This window comes from Erythrolamprus reginae, chromosome Z, assembly GCF_031021105.1.
Source record: "Erythrolamprus reginae isolate rEryReg1 chromosome Z, rEryReg1.hap1, whole genome shotgun sequence".
NCBI classification, from domain to species: Eukaryota; Metazoa; Chordata; class Lepidosauria; order Squamata; family Dipsadidae; genus Erythrolamprus; species Erythrolamprus reginae.
In genome coordinates, this window is record NC_091963.1 from 121431668 (window position 1) to 121457705 (window position 26038).

The 26038-nt window shown below is 36.2% G+C and overlaps 3 protein-coding genes across 3 annotated transcripts; 1 reads left to right on the forward strand and 2 right to left on the reverse strand.

Moving 5' to 3' along the window:
• Positions 1–239: 239 nt before the first annotated feature.
• Positions 240–1169, reverse strand: LOC139153920 (olfactory receptor 2G3-like). The gene has a single exon (XM_070728343.1). The coding sequence runs from the start codon at positions 1167–1169 to the stop codon at positions 240–242; it is 930 nt and encodes a 309-aa protein (XP_070584444.1).
• A 9341-nt stretch (positions 1170–10510) lies between these two features.
• Positions 10511–11446, forward strand: LOC139175723 (olfactory receptor 10A7-like). The gene has a single exon (XM_070766955.1). The coding sequence runs from the start codon at positions 10511–10513 to the stop codon at positions 11444–11446; it is 936 nt and encodes a 311-aa protein (XP_070623056.1).
• Positions 11447–16956: 5510 nt separating this feature from the next.
• Positions 16957–17925, reverse strand: LOC139153921 (olfactory receptor 2AP1-like). The gene is given in 1 exon segment (XM_070728344.1): positions 16957–17925. A coding segment is annotated over 1 exon segment (969 nt).
• Between the last annotated feature and the right edge of the window lie 8113 nt (positions 17926–26038).

Genomic DNA, 26038 nt, shown 5'->3' on the forward strand with positions numbered 1-26038 from the left:
CCAATTTTGACTGCCTGCAAGACCCTGAAAATTTCTTGGCAAAATTTTCAAAGGAGAATGGCCATTGCTTCTTCCAAGGACTGAAAGAAAATGACTGGCCCCAAATTTTCCAGGTAGCTTTGTTTTGATGCAGACTAGAACTTGTAATTGCCTAATTTCTAGGCATCTTTTTTTAACCACAAAACTAAACTGGTCTCCCCATTTACTATTATATAGTAAAAAAAAAAACCTTGTGTAACTCAGTTGAATTTCCCCATTGCTTTGGCCAAAGCTTCTTTAACATCTTTGTTCCTCAGGCTATAGATGATGGGATTCAGCATGGGAGAAACCAAAGCGTAGAATACTGAGGCCCTTTTCTCCTGGTCTGCCACATGATGAGATCTGGGTTTTAAGTAAGTGAAGCCAATAGTACTATAAAATAATGTAACAACAGTCAGGTGGGTAGCACAAGTAGAGAAGGCTTTTTGATGACTTTTGGTGGAGTGCATGCTGAGAACTATTCTGGCAATGTGAAAATAAGAAATCACTATGAAAGTAAATGGTAGCATGAGTACAATCACACTCAGGGCAAAGATAATGGCTTCTGCCATATAGGTATCCATACATGCCAGTTGAAGCATTGCAGGTAACTCACAATAGAAATGATTAATACGATTGGGTCCACAGAAAGGAAAACTAGTAGTGATGGCTGTCAGTACAGAAGCATTAAAAAATGCTGCAACCCAGCAGATCGCTGCCATCTTCATGCATACACGCATCCCCATGATGGTAGGGTATCTTAGAGGCTGACATATTGCAACATAGCGGTCATAGGCCATGAAAGCCAGAATGAAACACTCAGTCATTCCACAGGAGAGGCTCAGGTTAAGTTGGACCATGCATCTATTGAATGAAATTATATTAACCCCAAAAGCTAGGTGTACAAGCATCTGAGGAACAGTGATTATTGTGAAAAGTATGTCCAGCAAAGATAGATTACCAATGAAAAAATACATAGCTGTATGGAAGTGGGAATCAGTCCAAACCAGGAAGATAATGAGACTATTTCCAATTATTGTGGCCAGAGCCATGACAAGACACCCCACAATGAAGAGACGCTGTAATGTAGGATGATTGGTAAAGCCAAGAAGAATAAACTCATTCACCATGGTTCTATTTGAACCCCACATCTTTATTGGGCATCTAGAAAAATAAAAATATTTTTATTTTTTTAAGTTGCAATTTGGGAACAACTTAAAATTTAAAGATATATCTTTATAGCTTATACATTATAGCATATTTTGCTTTCCAACTCTTTTAATGGTGATTGATTGTTATCAGCCAGATTCTGGACTTGTCATTTTTATTCAATTATTGAATCCTTCCCCCAAAGCATACTATTATTGTTGTTTTATCTTTATTTCTAAATGGTGCAAGGATTTTTAGCATAGTTGCTATTTTTTCTTATGTGTAAATAGGTTCCTATTGATTTCTAGACAAATGAAAATCTTATCAAAGAATACTTTTCTAACTACATGTGTTTATGTTTATGTGTTTATGTTTATTATATTTGTATGCCGCCCCTCTCCGTAGACTCGGGGTGGCTCACAACACAATAAAAACAGTTTATAACAAATCTAATAATTTACAATTAAAGAAATTTTTTTTAAAAACCCATTATTAAACAGACATACATACAAGCATACCATACATAAATTGTATAGGCCCAGGGGAGATATTTCAGTTCCCCCATGCCTGACGACAAAGGTGGGTTTTAAGGAGTTTACGAAAGGCAAGGAGGGTAGGGGCAGTTCTAATCTCTGGGGGGAGCTGGTTCCAGAGAGTCAGGGCCGCCACAGAGAAGGCTCTTCCCCTGGGGCCCGCCAACCGACATTGTTTAGATGACAAGACCCGGAGAAGGCCCACTCTGTGGGACCTAATTGGTCGCTGGGATTTGTGCGGCAGGAGGCGGTCTCGGAGATATTATGGTCCAATGCCATGAAGGGCATAACCAACACTTTGAATTGTGACCGGAAATTGATCGGCAACCAATGTGGACTGCGCAGTGTTGGAGTAACATGGGCATCTGCACGATCTGAAGTTTCCGAACACTCTTCAAAGGTAGCCCCATGTAGAGAGCATTGCAGTAGTCGAACCTCGAGGTGATGAGGGCATGAGTGACTGTGAGCAGTGAGTCCCGGTCCAAATAGGGCCGCAACTGGTGCACCAGACGAACCTGGGCAAACGCCCCCCTTGCCACAGCTGAAAGATGGTTCTCTAATGTGAGCTGTGGATTGAGGAGGACGCCCAAGTTGCGGATCCTCTCCGAGGGGGTCAATAATTCCCCTCCCCAGGGTGATGGACGGACAGGTGGGATTGTCCTTGGGAGGCAAAACCCGCAGCCACTCCGTCTTATCAGGGTTGAGTTTGAGTCTGTCTACATGCTGAAAAGGCATGCTATGACACAGTATTTTACAATTGTATAGAGACATATAATCACACATATATTCTATTCCAAAATAGCATAATAGCATAATTTATCACAATTACAAGGAATTACAAGGAAGGTCCTATAAACATGTATAAGACCATAACTTTGATTAGACTTGCTACTCCATCAAGTCCTTCCTATATTTGATCTGTGCATACATTTCAGCGCATTGTTCTATATCACATTTTGATTGCAACCAGAAAATACATTGAACTAGTGCATTAGAAGAAATAGTATGTTAAAATAATGTTTTGCCAAGAATGTAATCATGGTTTGGCTGGGTGAGATCATCCAAGGGCATGGGGTGAGGTATCATCAGTACGCTGATGATATCCAGCTTTACATCTCCACCCCATGTCCAGTCAACAAAGCAGTGGAAGTGATGTGCCGGTGTCTGGAGGCTGTTGGGGCCTGAATGGGTGCCAACAGACTCAAACTCAACCCTGATAAGATGGAGTGGCTGTAGGTTTTGCCTCCCAAGGATAATTCCACCTGTCCGTCCATCACCCTGGGGTGGGAATTATTGATCCCCTCGGAAAGGGTCCGCAACTTTGGCATCCTCCTCGATCCACAGCTCACATTAGAGAACCATCTTTCAGCTGTAGTGAAGGGGGCGTTTGTCCAGGTTCGCCTGGTGCACCAGTTGCGGCCCTATTTGGACCGGGGCTCACTCATGCCCTCATCACCTCGAGGTTCGACTACTGTAATGCTCTCTACATGGGGCTACCTTTGAAAAGTGTTTGGAAACTTCAGATCGTGCAGAATGCAGCTGCGAGAGCAGTCATGGGCTTCCCTAGGTATGCCCATGTTACACCAACACTCCGCAGTCTGCATTGGTTGCCGATCAATTTCCGGTCACAATTCAAAGTGTTGGTTATGACCTTTAAAGCCCTTCATGGCATTGGACTAGAATATCTCCGAGATCGCCTCCTGCCGCACGAATCCCAGCGACCGATTAGGTCCCACAGAGTGGGCCTTCTCCGGGTCACGTCAACTAAAAAATGTCAGTTGGCGAACCCCAGGGGAAGAGACTTCTCTGTGGCGGCCCCAACTCTCTGGAACCAGCTCCCTCCAGAGATTAGAACTGCCCCTACCCTCCTTGCCTTTCGTAAATTCCTTAAAACCCACCTTTGTCGTCAGGCATGGGGGAATTGAAATATCTCCCCTGGGCCTATACAATTTATGTATGGTATGCTTGCGTGTATGTCTGCTTAATAATGGTTTTTTAAAAAATATCTTAAATTGTAAATTATTAGATTTGTTATGAACTGTTTTTATTGTGTTGTGAGCCGCCCCGAGTCTACGGTGAGGGGCGGCATACAAATCTAATAAACATAAACATAAACATAAACATGGTTGAAGGGCTCTCCTTTGAAGAATTTTTGTAAGCATTATTATAAGCATTTTTAAAAAAACTTTCAGAGGCTCTTCCGAGTTATCTGTCTGTCTGTCTGTCTGTCCGTCCGTCCTTCCGTCTGTCTATCGACCTACCTATCTACCTACCTACCTACCTACCTATCATCTATCTATCTATCTATCTATCTATCTATCTATCTATCTATCTATCTATCTATCTATCTAACCAAACTTATCACGTGAATCAGAAGTCAAGTGTATGTGCATTTACATTTGTAAATTTCTAGGGAAACCTTTCTAAAAGATATCACTCCTTTAAAATTGTTCAAAGAAGCACTTTACCTATACATGCTTTATAAAGCATCTTTTTCAAATACTTTGTAATATTCTATCAAAAAGAATGCTAAATGTAGTCAACACATTTTTCTGGAAAAATTCACCTGATCCATAAATCAAGTTTATTTTGTAAATATGTAGGATTCATTTTATAAAGGATTATTGTGTTACATAAAGAAATATTTATTCAAAATATTTAATTTTGAATAAACAGGATGAGGAGGAGAAGGAAAGTTGAATAATATATTTTGATAACTTTGTCCTCATTATTTTGAAAGCATTCTCTTCATTGGAGAAAATTCCTGTACACTATGTTCTTGTTTTCAGTAGTGAAATGGTAAGACTTCAATCTTCTTTTCAGAGTAAATAGGGTGAACTTATAGGATACTGTTAGGGTATATGTATCTATGGAGTCAAACATGTTCATTTTGAGTGTTTTGCTCGAGGCTCCCAATTTTATTATGGCATTGGTCAGAACCCTGATGTAGTTGATAAACAACCCATAAGAGTATGTTTTGTTTAGCATTCTTAATATTTTCTGCCCCATACAGATATCATTATATATAATGCGTATAAATAAGTTAACTCATATATACATTCCATTTATATAGCCAATAAGCAAGCGCTGAGTATCTATAAAGTAAAAACATTTATTTATCTAAGAATCAAAAACAAAAGCACATCCCTGATTTCTGGAATTATGATATCAAGATATTACCTTTCCAAGTTCACACTTCAGTTATAATGAACATTTTTTTAAAAAGGAACTCAAATACTTATATGCAATTTACCACTATACATTGCAAGAAGAAGAAAGCATCTTGTCAATGCCTTCACCATTATTAATCTCCTAAATATGTAAAAACTTTCCAGATGCTTTGGTATAGATACCTTAGGATGAGTCTGCTTTGTTTTATTTTTGTCATTAAAAATTACAAATACATCAGCAACTGTGTTGTCTATTTGGAAATATACATATTCACATAGTATACATACAAGCACATATGAAAATAACACTAGAAATATAAACGTTAAAAATATACAATACCTGTAACAGGTATTACTAAAGGTTCCAAAGAACTGGTTAACAAGAAAAATGAAAAATTGATAAATGAATTATCTATATGTTCTATGTAGAAATTGGACAGATGACAAATTATCTTCCATAGTTCATTTAAGAACTTAAATCCTTTGAGGAGTCCAATCTCATTATTTTCCTATTGCCCTTAGGGCTTTAACTCTTGAAAACTGTTAACTTTTAAAGGGAAAAAAAACCTTTCTCAAACAATGAAAGTCATTTTGAGAAGAATTTAGACCATAATGTTGAAAATAGAAAAAAAACTTGTAATGTGCAAAGTTGTTTAATTTACTCTTTGATCAAAGTTACCCTATAAATATAAAACAGAAAGTCAGATGGCTTCCCTATTAACAGAGACATGGAGCAGCCACACCTTCTGCCAGCAATAGGCAGCTAGCCTGCTCTCCCTCCATTCCTTATCCTACTATTGTGGGATAAGGATAAGAATGGATAATGTTCTTGTCCATCTCTGGTAATGTCAGATTCTGAGGAGGATGAGCCAGGCCCCTCCCTATACCCTGTAACAGTGGGGTTGCCAGCTGATGCAGAGAATGAGAGTGAGGGAGAAAGTGACCTGGATGAACCTGAGGAACGATCAGAGGGGGTTGATATAATAATGGGGGAGTGGTCTCAGTTGGAGGGTGAAGAAGACCTTAGAGGGTACAATCCACTCTTAGATGATAGATATCGAAGGTTTGCAGCAGAGGCGGAGTAACGACACAGACACAAGAGCTGGATTTAAAATGGGTCATTTTATTAATTAAAATTGCATAATTTCTTTAAATAAATTTGCATAAATTAACTATAACCCTAAACAAGGACCCGCAGGGTCAAACAATTACTTCTGGGGCGGAAAATGACGTCAGAAAAACTTCCGGGGCAACATATGGGCGTAGCTCCATGCTGATCCAGGTGAGTGGCCACGCCCTCACCTGACTCACTGCCATGCACTTGCATATGGGAGGTCCCGCCATCTATCCCATACAAGGGGAAAGCAATGGGTGGGACCCAAAGACAGGTTCCCCCAATTGCTCAGGTCGTTTCCACCACAAGCCTTTGGAGAGAACCTGTCAATCATCCCCAAAGATGCCCAACGGAGAACACGCAGTTGCTAAACCACCACCCAGTTTTCCGCCCCTAACCTGCCTACCCAAATGACCAAAGGTATGCCAATTAGCCTAAATAGGGGCGAAGCACCCCCTAACCACCTATCCGTCAGTGCAGTGTGGAAGAGGCGAAAAAACTGTCACAGAAAATACCGCAACCACCAAAAATTCCTATTCGGCCCCCTAGGGGCGACCCCCACTGGCACACTGAAAGATAGGGAGGGCGGGTGGGTGTTCGCTTCTTGTCATCCAGGGCGAAAAGGAGGCCCTGGAGCCTGTCCAGCCCTTTTATAGGGCAGCAGGCTCCACCCTGGATGACATCACCGGGAAGGCCGAAGCCTTCCCGGAGGTGGCCGAGATCTCACAAAATCTTGCGAGATCTCGGCCGAAAACAAGATGGCGGAAAGCTATCATTATATCATCTGAATATAATTGCATGGCAGCTATAATCCAGCTCACAATTCCTTGATGGGAAAATGACATTTTGCTAATATCATTAAATGAGTGGCTTGAACCTCCTATTTTATTTTTGCTCCTTCCTATTCTTTAGTGAGGGGACCATGACATTGTGTGTCAGCAATGTGGCAGAAACTCAATCATCTGGAGCAGAAATATCAAGGATACTGTTATTACTTGGATTCTGTTTAGAAAAAAATAAGAAATTGAACCTTCTTGGAGCAAGCTCTATTTCTGCTAAATTGTGCCCTATAATATCATGAATGAAAAATGGACACATAATAGAGCAAAGATATACAACTATTGTTCTAGATATTCTTTTGCATTGACAAAGTAAAAAAAAAAATGAATGAATGAAATAGCTCAAAGTTTTAATCCAAAAATTCATAGAAGATTCCCAGAGTAACAACTTTATTCTTTACAAAATAATGTTTCACCAGTGACACAAAACCTCTTGCTCTCTCTTATCATCTATCACCATTTCCCTCCTTAGTGCTACATTGTACACGATTCCCAAAACTTCTTGAGTGTAGACTCCAGAGCAATGTTCCCTCTAATTTTTTTTCGGGATGGGTGGAAAAGTATAATGTCTGAGCGGCAGTCCCCTTGGGACTGGGCGGCATAGAAGTACAAACAAACAAACAAATAAATAAATAAATAAATAAATAAATAAATAAATCCCTTCTTTTTTATTAAAAGAAATTAATAAGAAAACCAAACCAAACCAAACTCTATTACTATTAAAACTAAAACAACCAGCAAATCCAAAAACATAACTATTAATAAAAAGAGGTGAGGGCTGGGGTTTTTTTCCTCTGTTATTATTTAAGTGCTTTTACCATATGCTTTAAATCAAGAGTCACTTCTCTCTCTGTTTCTCTCTCTTTCCTGTCATTCTCTGCCTCAATCATTTTCTCATTTCTCTTCCCCCCTTTTTTCTATCATTTCTCTCTCCCTTTCTTTTCCTTCCACTCCTCTCTCTCTTGCTTTCTTCCTCTCTCTCTCACTCTCTCTCACTCTCTTCCTTCCTCTCTCCTCTCTCACTCTTTCTTCTTGCTCTCTCTCACTCTCTCTTCCTTCCTATCTTCTCTCTCTCTCTCTCTTTCTCTCTCTCTCTCCCTTCCTTTCTTTCCTTCTCTCTTCCTTCCACTTTTTTCTCTTTCTCTCTCTCTTTTCCTTCCTTCCCCTCTTCCCCTCCCTCTCTTTCTCCCTCTCTCCCTTTATATTGATCTCCTCCTTCCTTCCTCTCTTCCTCCCTTTCTCTCTCCCTCTCGTTCACTTTTCTCTCCCTTCCTTCCCTCCCTCCCTCCTTCTTTCCTCTCCTCTTTCCCTCCCTCTCTTTCCCTTCTTTCTCTCCACGTCTCCGGCTTTGCTGACCGACACAAGGCTCAAGCCAGCTGCCTGGGAAAACCAGGAAGGTCCTCCTGTCCCCCCCAGCCGAAAACACAACGGAGGTCTTCTGCCACCAGCTTGAGCCTCGCGTTGCTCCACCCCGCTTTGCCTGTCATCCTGGACCTCCATTGTGTTTTCATGGGGGAGTGGCAGGAAAGACCTGTGCCAGCCAGGAAAGCCGGCTTTGCTTTCCGTGAAAGCAGTGCGCCTTTTAAACACGCTGCTTTCTTGCAACTCTTTCCTGGGCAGGGGGGAGGAGGCCACTCCCCCCCCCCAGGAAAGAGGTGCAGGAAAGCAGCGTGTTTAAAAGGCACGCTGCTTTCACGGAAAGCAAAGTCGGCTTTCCTGGCCGGCACAGGTCTTTCCCGCTGCTCCCCCCCAAAAACACAATGGAGGATGACAGGCAGGGCAAAGCGGGGTGGAGCAACGCAAGGTTCAAGCAGGAAGCTTCCGCGCTTTTCTTTCGTCGGAAGAGGAGAGGGGGCGGATCGGGCGGGCGGGGGGCAGCGCCTTCTACTGCCGGTGCCTCCCCGCCCCCGCCCTCCCCGCGGGCTGGCAGGGGGATGGGGACTGCGCGACCGTGGAAAAGGGTGTGCGGGGGGGTATTTTGGGGCGCGCACCTGCTCACGCGCACAGCCTACGGGGAACAGTGCTCCAGAGTCTCTCCAAAACTTGTCACCAGCATTTTTTAAAAAGGGGAAAATGGACCAAATACATAGAGAACAATCACCCATTCAAGTAATTTAAATCAAATTATTTTTTGGGTTTTTTTTGGTAGTGCCTCTATATTTCCCTTTGTTGAATTGCATTTTTAGAATATCACTCAAATAATAAATATATATTTGATTTTAAATATAGATTTTAATCATGCTAGTTCCATTTATTCATTTTATTCTCTACGGTTGTATGGTGTTTGGGGATTAAGATATTAAGAGCCTTTTTTCTTTGGTATTGTCATAATTACCAATGTGAATCTCAAATGAAGGGAAAAAACAATTAGTTCTAAGAAAGACATACTAATACTTTAACTTAAAAATAAATTATACAGAAGTGAGTAACTGTAGATATGTCTTCATAAAAGTTAGGACTAGTTCAAACTCAGCTAAGGTAAAAATTGGATATTTGTCAGATATTAGATTTCCAAAGTATGGAAAAAAATTTATGTGTATACATAAATGTATACATACTGGCATATTTAATTTTTAAAAGTATTTTATAATATAGGGCATTCTTATATTTTTAAAAATTCACAAAAGAAATCAAGAATTACAGCTTCTTAATTATCCAAGATACATTTTTTTCTGGATTTCCCCCCTCCCACTTCTAAGGGATGTAAAAGAGATGAGTCTTTGTATCGATAATATATTTCTCAAACTATGTAAGTAAAAGGTATCCTTATTGTTACCATTTATATCATTTGTAATTCATACATTTAATTTCCAATTTATAATACGTATATATATAAAATAAACTATTTTTTAAAAAAAGAGGTGAGTCTCATTACAAAATCATAATTTTTAAAATATTAATTTTACTAATAGTGTAGGGAAAGAACAACTTTTATGCAGTGATGAAATCAGTGCTTTCTTTTACACAGTGTTTCTGTTTTTGTGAGATGAGTCAAATGGAGGACATTATTTGCTGTGATCTCCACAACTCAGTTTATTTCATTGGTAGCATATATGGCAGCTATAGAAATGTTCCAAATCAATAAAAATAAATATTTTAAATAAATAAAAAATGAGATTGATGATAAATTTTCCATGGTAGGTGAATAAATAAGAATACTGTATATTTATTGGTAGATAATTTCTCTTTCACAATTTTACAGATGAAGTTCTATAGTAATACTATATCTTATAGTATTATAAGACAATACTTTAAGATTATCTTATATTATAAGATACATTATTATAGTGTTATTATAAGGTATAGTATTATTGCAACATTATACTATAATACTTTTTATAAAATTATATATATATAGCATTTCTAAAATCTTAATTTATTGTACATAACATATTAGTGCTGGACTGCAAAGTTATTTTGGGACTATAGTAATATAATACAAATATGAGTAATCTAAATGACACGTTGGGTAAATACAACAATTAAGAAAATGAGAATGTTACATAACAAAAAATGGGAGACAGGAAATTTAAGGGAGATTTAAAGATTGAAATATTCTTACAGAAATAAGTGTATTGGCCAGACAATGTGAAAATATATTGTAATTTCATTAGATATCTATAAATCTATTTTTAATGCTTATTTCTCTTCTTTTAGTATCTAATCCTATAAAATCAACTGGAAGAAATGAAGTGGGAAAATGAAACATTTCAAATAGACTTCATCCTCCTTGGATTTTCCAACATGCCAAATATTGAATTGCTTCTATTTCCAATAATCATGGTGATGTACTTTGTTACAATGACTGGAAATATCCTCATCATATTTATAGCTATAAAAGACCCAGCCCTTCAGTCACCTATGTACTTCTTCCTAAGAAACTTATCCTTCATTGAGTTATGCTTCACTTTTGATACAATTCCCAAAATGCTAGTTAACCTACTGCTGAGAAATAAAAGTATCTCCTATACAGGTTGTGCAATTCAAATGTTTTGCTTCTTCTACTTTGGATGTGCTGAGTGTTTCCTCTTAGCTGCCATGTCTTATGACCGTTATGTTGCTATCTGCAACCCATTATACTATGCCAATATTATGAGCAGGAGCTTCTGTTTGAAGTTGGTTGGTGGAGTTTGGCTGATTGGCATTCCTGTCTCATTGTTGCAGGCAGCCTGGATCTTCAGCCTTCCATTCTGTGGCATGAAAAAGATTAATCACTTCTTCTGTGATGCCCCTCCTGTACTGAAGTTAGTCTGTGTGGATACTTCTCTTTTTGAAATACAAGCCATAGTCTCTACACTTGTATTCCTTATGTTTCCTTTTGTTCTGATTTTGATTTCCTACACCCGCATCATCATCACCATCATCACAATGCCTTCAGCAGTAAGCAGGCAAAAAGCCTTCTCTACATGCTCATCTCATCTAATTGTGGTGTTATTATTCTATGGAAGTGGGAGCATTGTTTATCTAAGGCCCAATTCCACCTATTCACCAGAACTTAAAAAAATGTTATCTCTGTTCTATGCAGTGCTTACTCCCATGCTAAACCCCATTGTCTATGCCCTAAGGAACAATGAAATGAAAGAAGCACTGAAGAGAATTTTAAGACACAAAAGCTTCTCTTAGTATCACTTTTGCAGAGATCTTTCAAAAATAGCCTGGTCTTAGACTTCAAGACTGCTTCATTCTGCTCTGAAAAGACCACTTAGAAACCTATATGGAAGTGGGTTTTTTTTCCTCAGCATATTTAGCATCTTTCCATCCTCTTGGTGCACATGAAGGCAAATATATGGCAATTATATTTATAATTATATGGCAATTATATTATAATTATATTTTATATATTTAGAAAGCTAGAATGCGTTCTTACATTATGTCCACTTCTGTCTAGGCAAATTCATACTTTTAAGATTTGGAGATTTTCGGGATATAATATGGCCTGAATTAATTTATGAAACATTCAGATTTATGAAATACATGTTCTCTGAAAAATAAAAAGAAACTCTGAAAATATTAAGCATACCAATGTAGTAAGTAAAGAGATAGGGTTGGATATACATTGTGAATTACTTTTTTAGTAATCTCCAAAAATATCTTTCTAATTTTACTCCTTTGATGTGAAAGTAGAACACCTTATTTGTTGTCTTTGATAGTCTGAGATCTGATTCATATTGCTTCTTTCATGAATAAAGGCCAAGGCATGTATCCCAGGATAATGTTGCAGGACTCAATCTGGGTTGGTCCCCAGGACCAGAGGTTTTGTCTTCTTAACTTTGGAACTTGTACTGGAGCCCATCCATAGGGAACTTCTTTATGTGCTTTGGGCAGTTCTCTGTGTGGTATTTATATTGTGGCTATTGTATGTAGCCAGACAAAACCTCTGGTACTGATGGCCAACCCAGATTGGATACTGCATAATTTTTCTATTAAATTCCTGATATTATTTGGCAGAATTCACAAGAAATTCTAGGACTTATAGATGCCAAAGCCATTAGACTGAACAAAATGTATCTAGAAGCTCCACATTTCTAGGAGTACATTCTAGGAACATTATTTGTGGGTATCTAGACATCTAGAATAAAGTCTTGAATGTAGGTATCTGAGAATATTACCAGTTTGCAAGCAAATACATGTAGATCACCAATAACACCACATTCAATTTTCTTTTGTATATTTTCTGAACAAATCCAACTCTCATTTGTATAAATTGGAAGGGTATACGATTTTCCCAATTTATTTTCATTTCTTTCAACATTATTTCTTCACAGTGTATAATATGCAATCTAATACTTTCTACCAGAAAAAACAGACCATTAAATTCCTTCATCCATTTTCATTTACTTAAAATTTTGGGTAGCTGAAAATCATACTCAGAGGAGTGATCGTAAACTATTCTAGAACACATTAATATAGTCTATTAAAATATTTTTAGAATAGAATAGAATTCTTTATTGGCCAAGTATGATTGGATACACAAGGAATTTGTTCATATACTCTCAGTGTGCATAAAAGAAAAAGATATATTTGTCAAGAATCATGTGGCACAATAGTTAATGATTGTCATAGGGGTCAAATAAGCAATAAGGAAACAATCAATATTAATAAAAATCTTAAGAATACAAGCAACAGGTTATTGTCATACAGTCATAAGTGGGAGGAAATGGGTGATAGGAATGATGATAAAAAAACTAGTAGAAATAGAAAGGCAGACTAAATAGTCTGACAGTTTTGAGGGAATTATTTGTTTAGTAGAATGATGACATTCGGGGAAAAACTGTTCTTATGTTTAGTTGTCTTGATGTGCAGTGCTCTGTAGCAATGTTTTGAGGGTAGGAGTTTAAACAGTTTATGTCCAGAATGCGAAGAGGTCAGTAAATATGTTCACAGCCCACTTTTTGACTTGTGCAGTATACAGCTCTTCAAGGGAAGGCAGGTTGGCATGTACAATTTATGTATGGTATATTTGTGTGTGTGCTTGTTAGTATATTGGGGTTCTTTTGAAACTTTTTAAATATTTAAATTTATTTGGATTTGTTACGATTTGTTTATGCCTTGTTGTGAGCCGCCCCGAGTCCGCAGAGAGGGGCGGCATACAAATCTAAATAATAAATAATAAATTGCTTTTTCTGCATTCTGATTATCCTCAGAAGTCTGTGTCAGTCTTGTTGGATTGCAGAACCAAACCAGACAGTTATAAGGTGCAGATGACAGACTCAATAATTCCTTTGTAGAACTGTATCAGCAGCTCCTTAGGCAGTTTGAGCTTCCTGAGTTGGCACAGAAAGAACATCCTTTGTTGTGCTTTCTTGATGGCGTTTTTGATGTTAGGTGACCATTTTAGGTCTTGAGGTATGATAGAATCTAGAAATGTGAAGGTTTCTACTGTTGATACCACATTGTCTAGAATTGTGAGAGGTGATAGGATGGGATGGTTTCTCCTAAAGTCTATCACCATTTCTACGGTTTTGAGTGTGTTCAGTTCTAGATTGTTCCAGTCACACCACAAGGCTAGTTTTTCAACCTCCCATCTGTATGTAGTTTCATTGTTGACTCGAATGAGACCAATCACTGTAAATATCTATAAACATCTGTAATGGGCATTATCTTGTTACTTAAAAGAGCCAGATGACTATTTCTGATAGAACTTGACTCTTTCACTCGCCGCTCAGGGTGATTGGGTAAAGAAGATAAATTCAATTTTTTTCTGTAATATTTTCTGGGTAATATTTTTGTTTCTTCTAAAAGACTAGTAATCATAATAATTAACCATTTGATCAGTGGCTTCAGTAAAATTTTACAAACTTTTTTTTTGTTTAATTCAAAATAACAGCTTCAATATTTTCTGCATCTTCTTTCTACTCAAAATATGATTTTTTGTTTAAATTTGATACAGGGCTTTGTTGACACAATACCCCCTATTTTGCTGTAAGATGCCTCAGAGAGATAGTACTTAGTAGTTCATATATGACACCTACGAGGGACCGGAGGACCTTTGAGGGATTCCAGGGAGGAGCTATATTGATGGCCAGTCTCAGGATTCTACATATGAGGGGGTACAGTGCCAAAGAGTCCAGAAGAGGACAGTTGCCAGTGTCACCACCTGGTGTTGCAGGGTATTAGGTGATAGACCCTGATCCAACCCAAGTTGCAGAAACTCCAACCCATTAACAATGGATAAAGCATAGGGGAATACTCCACCCTCTGTCACCAGCAGCAAAAAGCCTTCCAGATGGCCAAGTATATGTGCTCCGTGGAAGGCCTCCTGGAAACTAGGAGAGTTTGAATAACTCCTCAGGAATCTGGCAAAGTTTCAAGATTCCCCATTCAAATGCCAGGTGCAGGTCTGGATGGAGAACTGACCCCTGGGAAAGTGAGGACTTCCTCCGTTCCTCACCATCACATACATACATACATGCACACACATATACAGAAAGCACCAAACTCTTAAACCTTCCTAATTATGTTTATAATGTTTTATATTGCTCACATCACAACAGCTTATATTTGTAAGATAAAACATTTACCAGAGGTTTGCAAGGAGATAATTATATAAAACTTGTACTTCTTTAGATAAGTGTTTAATAAATTAAATTCATGCTTGAATTCTGGAAATTATGTAGAAATCATGTTTTCCTATTCAACAAAATTGAAATAAATACACTATCACAATTATTTTTGGGGTTTGTGGAAAAAATACTCCAAAATATTGGTGGAAAAATAGTCTTTTTCTTATCTTATTTCTCATTCTTTAAGAGCTTCATTAATTTATCTATTTCTCAAATTAGAGATAATAGGATTTAGTATGATTGAGTAAATGAAAGTCAGATCTTTCTTCTAATTCAAATCACTATTTCCATTAAATAAACAACTACCATGGTGTTAGAAAAGGCTTTTTAATGTCCTTCAACTGATAACATCAAGATGCTGGAATAAATGTGAAAATATATCAAGCTATGCAAATAAATGGGGTAGCATTAAGGACAATGTTGGCAGTAAAGAGCTACAATCTGTTTTTAGTGCCAAGGTATGATATTTTACTTAGATATTTTATTAGTTTATTTTATCACATTTCAAAGCCATCCATCTTCCTCACAGATCTGATAATCACTGTACAGTATATCAAATCATCACACACACTGCCATCACCTTCATCATTGTCCTTATCATCATCATCATCATCATCATCATCATCACCATCATCATTGTGATGAGTTCCATGGGATAGCAAAATGAAGCACCAAACCATTTATGGGAGACAAACCACCTATCCTTTTAAAGTTTAGATTTGACAAAGAATAGAGCATCATTTCTGCTTTTTCCTTCATGCCATCCATCTTCCATTTAATGTAAAATGTATATGCTGCCCATATCACTATCCAGAGTTTTGAGTCAGTCCCAATTCTACCCTTCAAAAACAGAATTCTGAAATTCTCTAGTATTTCAGAAAAAAACCCCAAAAGTAAATATATAGTTATGAATAAATTAATTTTCTGACTAGAATCAGTGTAATGTTTGATTTTTGGTTTTTTGAACACATAGCAGAATATAGTGGTACCTCTACTTAAGAACACCTCTAGTTAAGAATGGGATAGGATGGGATGGGGTTGAATAGAATAGAATAGAATAGAATAGATATATTTGACCAGTTGTGATTGGATACACAAGGATGTGTATTTATCTCCTCTGTACACAGTCTCATTGTACATACAAACAACAAGATAATATTATATTATAAATAACAGAATGATATCATAGAGCATAATATCATATTACATTATATCATTACATTATTTTATAATTTATGAATTGATCATTTATTATATCATTTTTCCATTTTTAGTTCCCCACAGCTTCCAGGCACAGGGAGAAAAAATCAACAGCAGCACTTAATTTATCAGGGCCAGAGATTTATAAGCATTCTTATGACATCTTACCCTATGACAATGCTTTTCAAATAGTTGGGCAGGGCCCCATGGGGGAGCGTGGAGTGATGCTAGGAGGCACATGTGACCCCAGGGAATATGCGTGGTCCCTCTCAATTGATTCCCCTAACTGAAAACAGGCTCCACTGAATTCTGTGGGACTTACTCCCACAACCTTCTCTAGCCAATAGCTTTCTTGCAGATTATAAGTAAAATAAGAAATATTAACATTAAAATTTCATTGGGGCCCAGAGCAGAGAGTTTTTGGGGGGGGGATATTTAATTCTTTCTGGGGGAGAGTATAAGAGAAAATAATTGAGAAGCACTGCCCTATGGCACCAAATATAGGTGTTAAAAAGGAGTAAAATGAGTATCAACCCCTCTGACACCCCACATAATGGTATACACAGATGGGACCTTTCGCTCCCCGTCAATATTAACTGCTACCAAACAATATTAACTGGTACCAGACAAATATTAGGCAAACAGCAGATGTTAATAACCATGTAGCCCCCTTAATATCTCACCAGTTCACTGGTCTCTACAGGCCTCATGGCCTACCGGATTTTGAGAGCCTAAAATATTAAGATATTAAGGTGAAAAATCAAAAAGTAGTTTTCTTTATTTTGATTCTATGTATATTGAGTTGTATTTCTTGAAGCTTTCTACAGGTTAACCCTGTTAACTACAAAACTATACATTATTGCATCTCTTTCAAACACATGGTAACAACTTATTTTTCCAAATTCTACCAAATAGCTTCTTCAGGGCTTCTTTAACAGCCTTGTTTCTCAACGTGTATATTAGTGGGTTGAGTAGTGAGGGAAGCACTGTATATAACAGAGAAAAGAATTTGGTATACTTTTTCATTTGTTCAGTTTCAGGAATCAAGTATACAATTGCTATTGCCCCATAGAAAAAAGAGACAACAATCAGATGAGAGGAACAGGTAGAAAAGGCCTTTTGTCTCCCAATTTTAGATGGTATTCTCAAAATAGTCTTTAGTATAAATATGTAAGACATAAAAGTCAAAATAAAAGGAGGAAATGTAAATGTATAAGCCAGGATTGCAATAGTATATTTTGCAAGTGTGCTATCACTGCAAGATAGCTTTATTAATGGCAAAGATTCACAAAAGAAATGGTCAATTTCATTGGGGCCACAGAACCAAAGCTGTAACATTAAGACCAAATATACAGATGTAAACCCAGTGCCATTAATCCAAGACACAATAGCTAGTTGGATGCAGCGTGAAATTTTCATTGCAGTAACATAATGAAGAGGCTTACATATGGCTAAAAATCGATCATAAGACATCACAGAGAGGAGGTAGCATTCTGTGCTACCCAGAGAAGCAAAGAAATAAAACTGGATAATACATCCTCTGAAAGAGATTGATTTTTCCCCTGTTAAAAAACTATCCAACATCTTAGGCAAGATTGTAGTGCTGTACATCATTTCCAAACATGACAAATTGCCTAAGAAGAAATACATGGGTGTATGCAAATGCTGATCAACCAGAATTAGAAGAAGAGTAAGGAAATTCACCATCATAATAACTATGTAAAGTATTAAAAACAACATAAACAATAACATCTGCATACCATGAAGCTCCCCAAAACCCAGAAGGATGAAATGAGTGATGACAGTCTGGTTACCTTCCATTGTATTTTCACATTACATATATACTGGTACAGAAAACTAAATTATACATTTGTAATAGAAAATATCTGTACCATTTGAAATTCAGAAGTATCCATCATAGTTGCACTCCACAGTCAGTCAACAAGCTCAGTTCATGCTATCTCCAAAAATGCTCTGTTGAACCTTGTAGATGAAAAAAAGTCCAATTTAACCAATTGCACAAATTAAGTATTATATTACTAAAATATAACTGCCACCTCTATGTTGGTTGAGGCAGGCAGGACTCTCTTGGGTACCATTTGTTGGGGGTCAAGGGAAAGGGAAGGTTTTGCCTTCTCTTTTGGCTCAACATCCCCATGTACAGGGGTGGGCAGCAGACAGGATGGGGTGGAACTCAGTTCCACTGGTGAAAATGAAGCTGCATGCACAGCTCCAGCTGACCAGCGGCAGTCACTTTTGGGATTACCAGTCTTGGCAGGGCTCTCCTTTTTTTCTCTGCTGCTGCTGTACACTCCTCACTGTTTTCCTCTTTTGTCCTTCCTTGCCTTGGACGAGCTTCCCTCTCTCCTGCCCAGCTCCCCTCCAGTCTCACGCGGCCACCTCCCAAGGCCAGGAGAGCCGCGCTGCACCAAAGCAGTTTGGGTTGCAGTGTTTTTCCCCTTGCGAAGCCCTCACTCTGGCCACAGCTGAGATGAAAAGGCATTGTGCGGCAATAATACTTCACTTTAATGATGATGATTGTTCTAGCCACACCCACCTGGTCACATGGTCAGCAAGCCCCACACACACAAGATAAGCCACACTCATAGTGTGGCAGTAAAAATTTTGGCTGCCCATTACTGCCCATGTAGAATTGGTGGTCCACTGTGTGACACAGAATGCTGGACTCAATGGGCTTTGGCCCGATTCAACTTGGCTCTTCTTATCCTCTTATGTTCTAAAATATTCTTTAACATATAAAAATTATAGATTAGAACTTAGAGGAATCCAGTTACTCTTTGGATCTCTGCAAATTACTTAACAAATTGCTATTGATTAAAAAAAGTTTCAAAATATCTGGCTTGGTTTTCTTTTACAGATTAAAATGTAATGCTTTAAGATGTAATGCATTTAAAGAGGAGGAAAGGAATACTTCAAGTGGTTTTATAAAACTTTTTCCAGAAAATAAGTGATTTGTCTGAACCAAATTTCAGTAATCCCATATTCAATTATAATTGTTTTGGGGATTTTTTTTCCTGAAGGATACCTTTTTGGTTAAGAAATACATTTTTCTACATCAAGCATGAAATGCTGGATGAATATATTTTAGCTGAATGCACCATCTTTGACTCCTCAGAGTTAATTCTGATCACAATGGCCTAAAATGCAATTAGTATGGCTAGAACTGCATTCACAATTCACAACTGCATTTACAACTGCATTTTAGAACAAATAGACACAAGGACAGCTTTTTTCCAAATGCCATTACTCTGCTAAAAAAACTGCTGTATTTTTGGAGCATAAGTCACATCTTTTTCCTTCCTAAAAGAGGCTTAAAATTCAGATGCATCTTATACTCTGAATGTAGCTTTTTCGAAGCATTTTTTCCAACCCTAATTAGGTGCTAATGATCTTCCCAGCTCTTACCTTGCAGGTTCTTTCATTTTACTCTCTGCAAATAATGTTTTCCAAGCCCTAAGTTTTTGCAGGGTTTTTTCATTGCTCTTACTCCAAATAAGTTTCTTTCCAGCCCTAACAAGGTGCTAACGATGTTCCCAGCTCTTACAAGCTCTTTCATTGTTTCTCTCTCCAAATGAAGTTTTTTAAAGTTCTAACCAGGGGATAAAATAATGTGCTGAAGCTGACCAGACTAAGGACATTAGCCAGATGAATATTTGGTAAGAAGATTCTTTTCCCTTTTTTAATTCCTGAAAGTTCATCCAGTTCATCTTATACTATGAAAAATATGGTAAATTCCACAATATTGTCAAATTATATAATTAGTAATATTTACTAAGACTGTATAATTATTGTTCCTTTCATCTGTCCGAGCACAAATTGTATGGTTTTATTTGTTTTCTAGTATGATTTGATTTCTTATTCGTAACCTATGATTATTACTAAATGCTGTATCTTACGATTCTTGATGAATGTATTTTATTTTTCTTTATGCACACTGAGAGAATATGCAGCAAAGACAAATCCCTTATGTGTCCAATCTCACTTGGCCAATAAAGCAATTCTATTCTATTCTAACTGCATGATCTTGATAGTTGGTTCAATAATAGTTCCTCAACTGTTTACGTCAATAGGATTTTTCTTGCATTAAAATGATTAGGATACACACACACACATTAACACACATCATATCACATCACATATGTGCACATACAGAAAGATTTTTGGGATCTGACGGAGTCATTCTTCCGGTTTAGAAGTCACAATTCTGTGTATTCTTATCAATCACTGGGACCACTTTGATCTTATTTTCTACATTCTCTTTAGTTCCTTCTTCAACCTCTAGTAATTCTCCAGCTTTTCATATTTCTTCCTAATGTTGTTGCCACTTGGTAAAGTTACATCTATTACCAGCTTGGTAATAGATGTAACTTTACATCTATTACCAAGACTTATAGCTTTTCAACTACTTCTAGCTTGTCTGGTAGGTTAGCCATTATCTGCCTGACTGTCCAGATCTCGAAACCCACAGGGTTTTAACCCTTTTATTCTCCATGATCTTCTATGGAACCTTCCACATGGATTTGAGAGAGTCTGCTCCATTCAATTCAATGTAATTCAATTTATGCATTTCTTCCTGCATCTAAGATTCTGTCACTATGTGTTGGCCTCTCTGCACAGTTTGCACCTTGTGTCCAGTGTAGTGGCTTATATTGCTGTTTAAGTAAATATGGTGCCTGTTCTTGTGCTGGTATCATCAATGTCTATCAATTCATATCAATTATATTAATCCCTTTATCAAATAGCAACATGTCTTACATGTACATACTATATACGGTATTTCAGTCACTAGCTTCATTGAATTATTAATTAATATTTAAGAGTATTTATAGAGTCTATTTAGTATTTCCCAAAATTTTTCAGGCTATTTTACATATTTATTAAATATTTATTTGAATACTAGATAAGGCTCAATCTTTCTAATATTAATTGCTCTTATATTAAAGAAAGCATAGATGGTTCTCTTAGTGAGCTTTCAAAATATATATATATACATCCATGTTTATAATAAAAAAACATTATGGAATGAAGTTTTTATATATAGTATCATTTTATTTATGATGGAAATCCAGAAATCCAGGCCCCTGTGTCTCAGGTGGGCAGTGTGATTTCAAAAGCAATTAATATTATTATACTGGATATTTTAAAAAAATCAACATTATTGCATTTTTGATACTACCTTAATGCTTTAATTTTATATTCAAACAGGCTCATACAAAATTATTAATTTATGTCTTTAAAACAAGGTGGCTTACTTCCAATGTGGAATGGTATGATATTTTTAAACCTTCCTTTAAAAATATGAACAAAATATCTAGAAGACTAAATGAATTTAATTTACATAAATTTCAGCTACACGTTCTTAAAGGTTTACTTAAACTTTGCACTACCACAGAGAAAAGGGCTACATTTTAGATAAAGTTCAGATTCCAACAATGAAGGTGGATCAGCTGATATTCCTCTTATCTCTGGTTATATTAATATATAAAAGTTCACTTACTGGAAAAGAAAAGCACAACTGTAAATGAAATACATCATGATTGTATGTGAAATAACCAGAATAGCAAAGTAGCAAAGCCAAATGTCTTTTCAAGGTTGCGATTCACAGGTCATGGAAAAATGCAAAAATGGGAAAGGGTTCCATGGTATTCCATTGAAATACAGTAGAAAAACTGAAATGGGAATTAAAGTTTTTTTCTCTCGTGATTGGAAGTATCAGATGACTTATGATTTATGATCCCTGTGTCTCAGGTGGGCAATCTGATCTCAAAGGCATTTATCTGATTACTTCATACCTACTGAACCAGATCCATGTTGGAGTCTTTTATTTTTATAGAATATGATGACTTAACCCATTAGAGTGTTTTAAATGAAGTGCTTTCTTTAACTATTTAAGGGATAAAAATGCAAAGTAATAAATTATAACCAGGCATGCATACTAGGCATGCATACATTGTTATCACATTATTTTCTTCTGAGGTAAGTAATGTTAGCTCCAAAGCCTAGTTGTCAGATTGCTACCAATCTATGTCCTATTGGAAACTGGACTGCACAGAGTTCTATTTGCATATGCAAGAGATTAAATACATTGTGTGAAACCATTCCCTCCTCCACTGCTGCCACCTGCTGCTACCAATATTGCTAGTTCATTGAGCCAGAAAGGTTGATGACCATTGAGATAAAGCAAGGTTGAATACTTCCAAACAGAAAGTGTGCTTTTATATATAAGCGAGAAAATATTTGCAATACTGGGATCAGTATTCTTTTTGTTACAATAAAAGTAAAGCTTATCAGAAACTAGAAAGAATACAAAAAACCTACCAAAATTGGTATGAGGCATGGAGTTTATTCTTTTTATTTTATTTATTTATTTATTTGTCAAAACATGTACAATATAATAGGTATGGTATAAACATAAACAAAAGCAAGTAGGTATTTGAACAAAAGGACAGTAGGGTACTTATGATGGTGCACTTATGCACACCCCTTATAGACCTTTTAGGAATGGGGTGAGGTTGACTGTAGATATTCTAAGTTGATGCACTAATCACTCTATTGCTGAAGTTGTATTTTCTGCAGTTGAGTTTCAAGCTTTTTTCATTGAGTTTGAATCTATTTTGTGCATGTGTGTTGTTGCTGTTGAAGCAGAAGTATTCATTAACTAGTAGGTCATTGTGGTAGATGATTTTATGAACTACATTTAGATCACATCGAAGGTGACATAGCTCTAGGTTTTCTAAGCCCAAAATCCCAAGTAATAAGGTATTCTGTTTCAAGTAGAGGAGTGGAGGATTCTTGTTGTGAAATATTTCTGGGTTGTCTCAATTGTATTAATGTTCGATATGCAGTGTGGGTTCCAGACAGGTGAACTGTATTTGAGGATTGATCTGGCAAATGTTTTGTATGCTCTGGTTAGCAGTTTAATATTGCCAGAAAAGAAGCTGCACAAGATTAGTAACAAATCTGCCTTTTTGGTAATGTTGTTACAATGAGCTCAGGCACTTAGGTCATTAGATATGAGTATTCTTCGGTCCTTAAAGTGAGGGTCATCTACAAGGTTGTGTCCTCCAAGTTTGTATTTTGTGTTCTGATTCTTTTTTGCCAATGTGTAAGACAGAGCATTTATTGGTTGAGATTTGAAGTTGCCAGGTAGGATTTGATAGGGCACTCCCTATTTTAACCAATTATTGGCTGTTTGACAAGAACATAGTTATCCAGTAATGAAGGGGACCAGAGATGCCATAAGATTTTAGTTTTTGAGGTAGATTGTTGTGTGCTACTGAATCAAAGGCTTTACAAAATCTATGTAAATTGCATCTATTGATTTACCTTGACCTAGTTGCAAAGTCCATATGTTTTTGCAGTGTATGAGTTGTAGATTAATGGATAATTTTTTTCTGAAATCAAATTGTTTGTTAAAAAGTAGATTATTACTTTCTAGGTGAAGAATGATGGATTGATTTATCATTGATTCCATGACTTTGCAAGTAATACAACATAAAGAAATTGCTCTATAATTTTCAATGTTATCCACAACAGACCACACAATAGTAATTATCAAATAGCAAATATATGTCTTATAAATTTTGTGTGATTTTTTTCCTATTCATTTTTTCAATTTTTTAGAAATTTTCTCTGTATTATATTTATTTGCCTACACAGCATTGAACATGACATTAAAAGTCTTTTAGATTATAAGGCAGGAATTTTCATAAAAAATTTAAACCAAATAGCTGTCCATTTTATTTGTTTTACTTATTTGATTTGATTGAGACATTCCTTAATTCAATTCTTATTATAAAGTTTATATGCAATGTTGCCTTACCTTGTAGTGCTATGTAGAAAACATGCCCTTCTCTACTCACTTTATGTATTGGAAGACATGGCTTCCCTTAGCATTCTGTTCTTTAAGTCAAATATGATGATAATAATGTCATCTACTGAGTTATTCTTGTCAATTCTATAGGCCAGGTCTCTCCACATATTCTTATCTTGAACTACTTCTTTTCATTGTTCTATGCTCTGGCTGATCCTTTAACAATATTTTTTTAATGGGATTCAGATTCCAAGTTACTTACCACTTTGGTTGTTTTCTCTGTATTCTTGTAACTCCTTATACTCTTTCTTTTTATCATGACAACAAGAACTGATTACAGTACTTCAAGTGTGGTCTGACAAGTGCAACATAGAGCAATGCTATCACTTCCTCTGATGTTGACACCATAAATAATTTCAACATTGTGTATGAAATAATAGATTTATTTCCCCCCTGTCAGACATAATATTTTGGTTTACATATGTCATTTTTAAAATTTCTACCTCTTGCTAATTTGCCTAACAACTGCTGCCAATCATTTGGTTTTCAGGCAAAAGTACAGTATTGTCTGCAAAAAACCTATATTCCTACCAAAACACCTGTAAACACTCCATAAACATTATTATTTTTTTAGTTCTTTGATACTGAACATTTGTTAGGTTCATCACTAAACTCCAATATAATTTTTTTCATATTTTATGATGCAATCTTATTTACAATATATAATCATATACTCATCCTCTTTTTTACTTTACAAAAAAAAAGGTCTTGAATGCATTCTTCTCATTCATATTATTCACTTAATCATTTTCCCAGATATTTTAGACATCTTTTACACATTTCTGTGGCAGTATTTCAGTATTTCCTTTCTTTGTGTCTATTTTCTATGCATTGTGAAGGGAAATACAGTGGGGGGAGAAGTATTTAATCAGACACCTGTTGTGCAAGTTCTCCCACTTAAAAAGATGACAGAGGCCTGTAATTGACATCATAAGTAGACCTCAACCATGAGAGACAACATGAAAAAACACATCCAGAAAATCACATTGTCTGATTTTTAACGAATTTATTTGCAAATTCCCCATACAGTGTCAAAGTGTTTTCCTCTAACCATTTTATGAGGGGGAAAATGTCGATATAAATTGTGTGTCCTACAACCAAACTGGACAGACTTGCTTGCTCTTACACAATTTTATGTGGAGTAGATTCACGCAAAAGATTGGATGATTCCAAATGATTTGTCCATGTCTCACATAGTATCCTCTATCAGCAAGAAGATGAATAGCTTGTTATTTTTGTTTTCAATACGTAATGTTATGGCATTGAAATACATAATGTTATGGCATTGAAATATTACATTAATTTATTGATATCTTAATGACTGCTCATTAGGATATAGAGCCAAAGAGCTAGGATACAGCATCTCTAGATTTGTGAAAAGTTAATTGTATAATTATAGTTTAGTTTTCCAATTCATTTTAAAATAAAAAGTATTCAAATTCCATTTTCACATTTCAATGAACAGTAAACATATTCTGATATAATATCATCCATATTGATGGGAAATACTAACAATGAGTTATTGAGTCTATATATTTATTTTTACAAGACAGAAGTATACATTTAACTTCTAAAAGTTGTAGAATCATCTGCTTTTCAAAATGTTAATAATAGGAATATAGGAAACAAACAAGTTTTTAAAACTTTCATGAAGATATGTGATAACCTATTTCCCAAATAGAATATGAAACTGTGTTTAAGTGAAGTATTGATTTCATATATTGGATACATTTAAACATTGTTTCATATTAATCTAATGATTTATTCAAGTGTTTTGTATTTAAATTCAGTATTTATATTTTTGTATCATTAGATTTAATAATTAATTGAGGCACTTAGTTGTTTAGATTTTTTTTTGAAGCGAAAATGCTGAAAATCAAATTGGGTTGTCATTAGATATTATAACAAAAGACACATTGGCAATTAATAATTATGTCTTGTAGTTATATACTAATATTTTAAAATGGAAAATCTTAAAAATTCATTTTGACAAAGTATTGAATTAATGTGAAAAAAACCAATCAAAGTTCTTTTAGTCAATGTAAAGCAAGTAAAAAG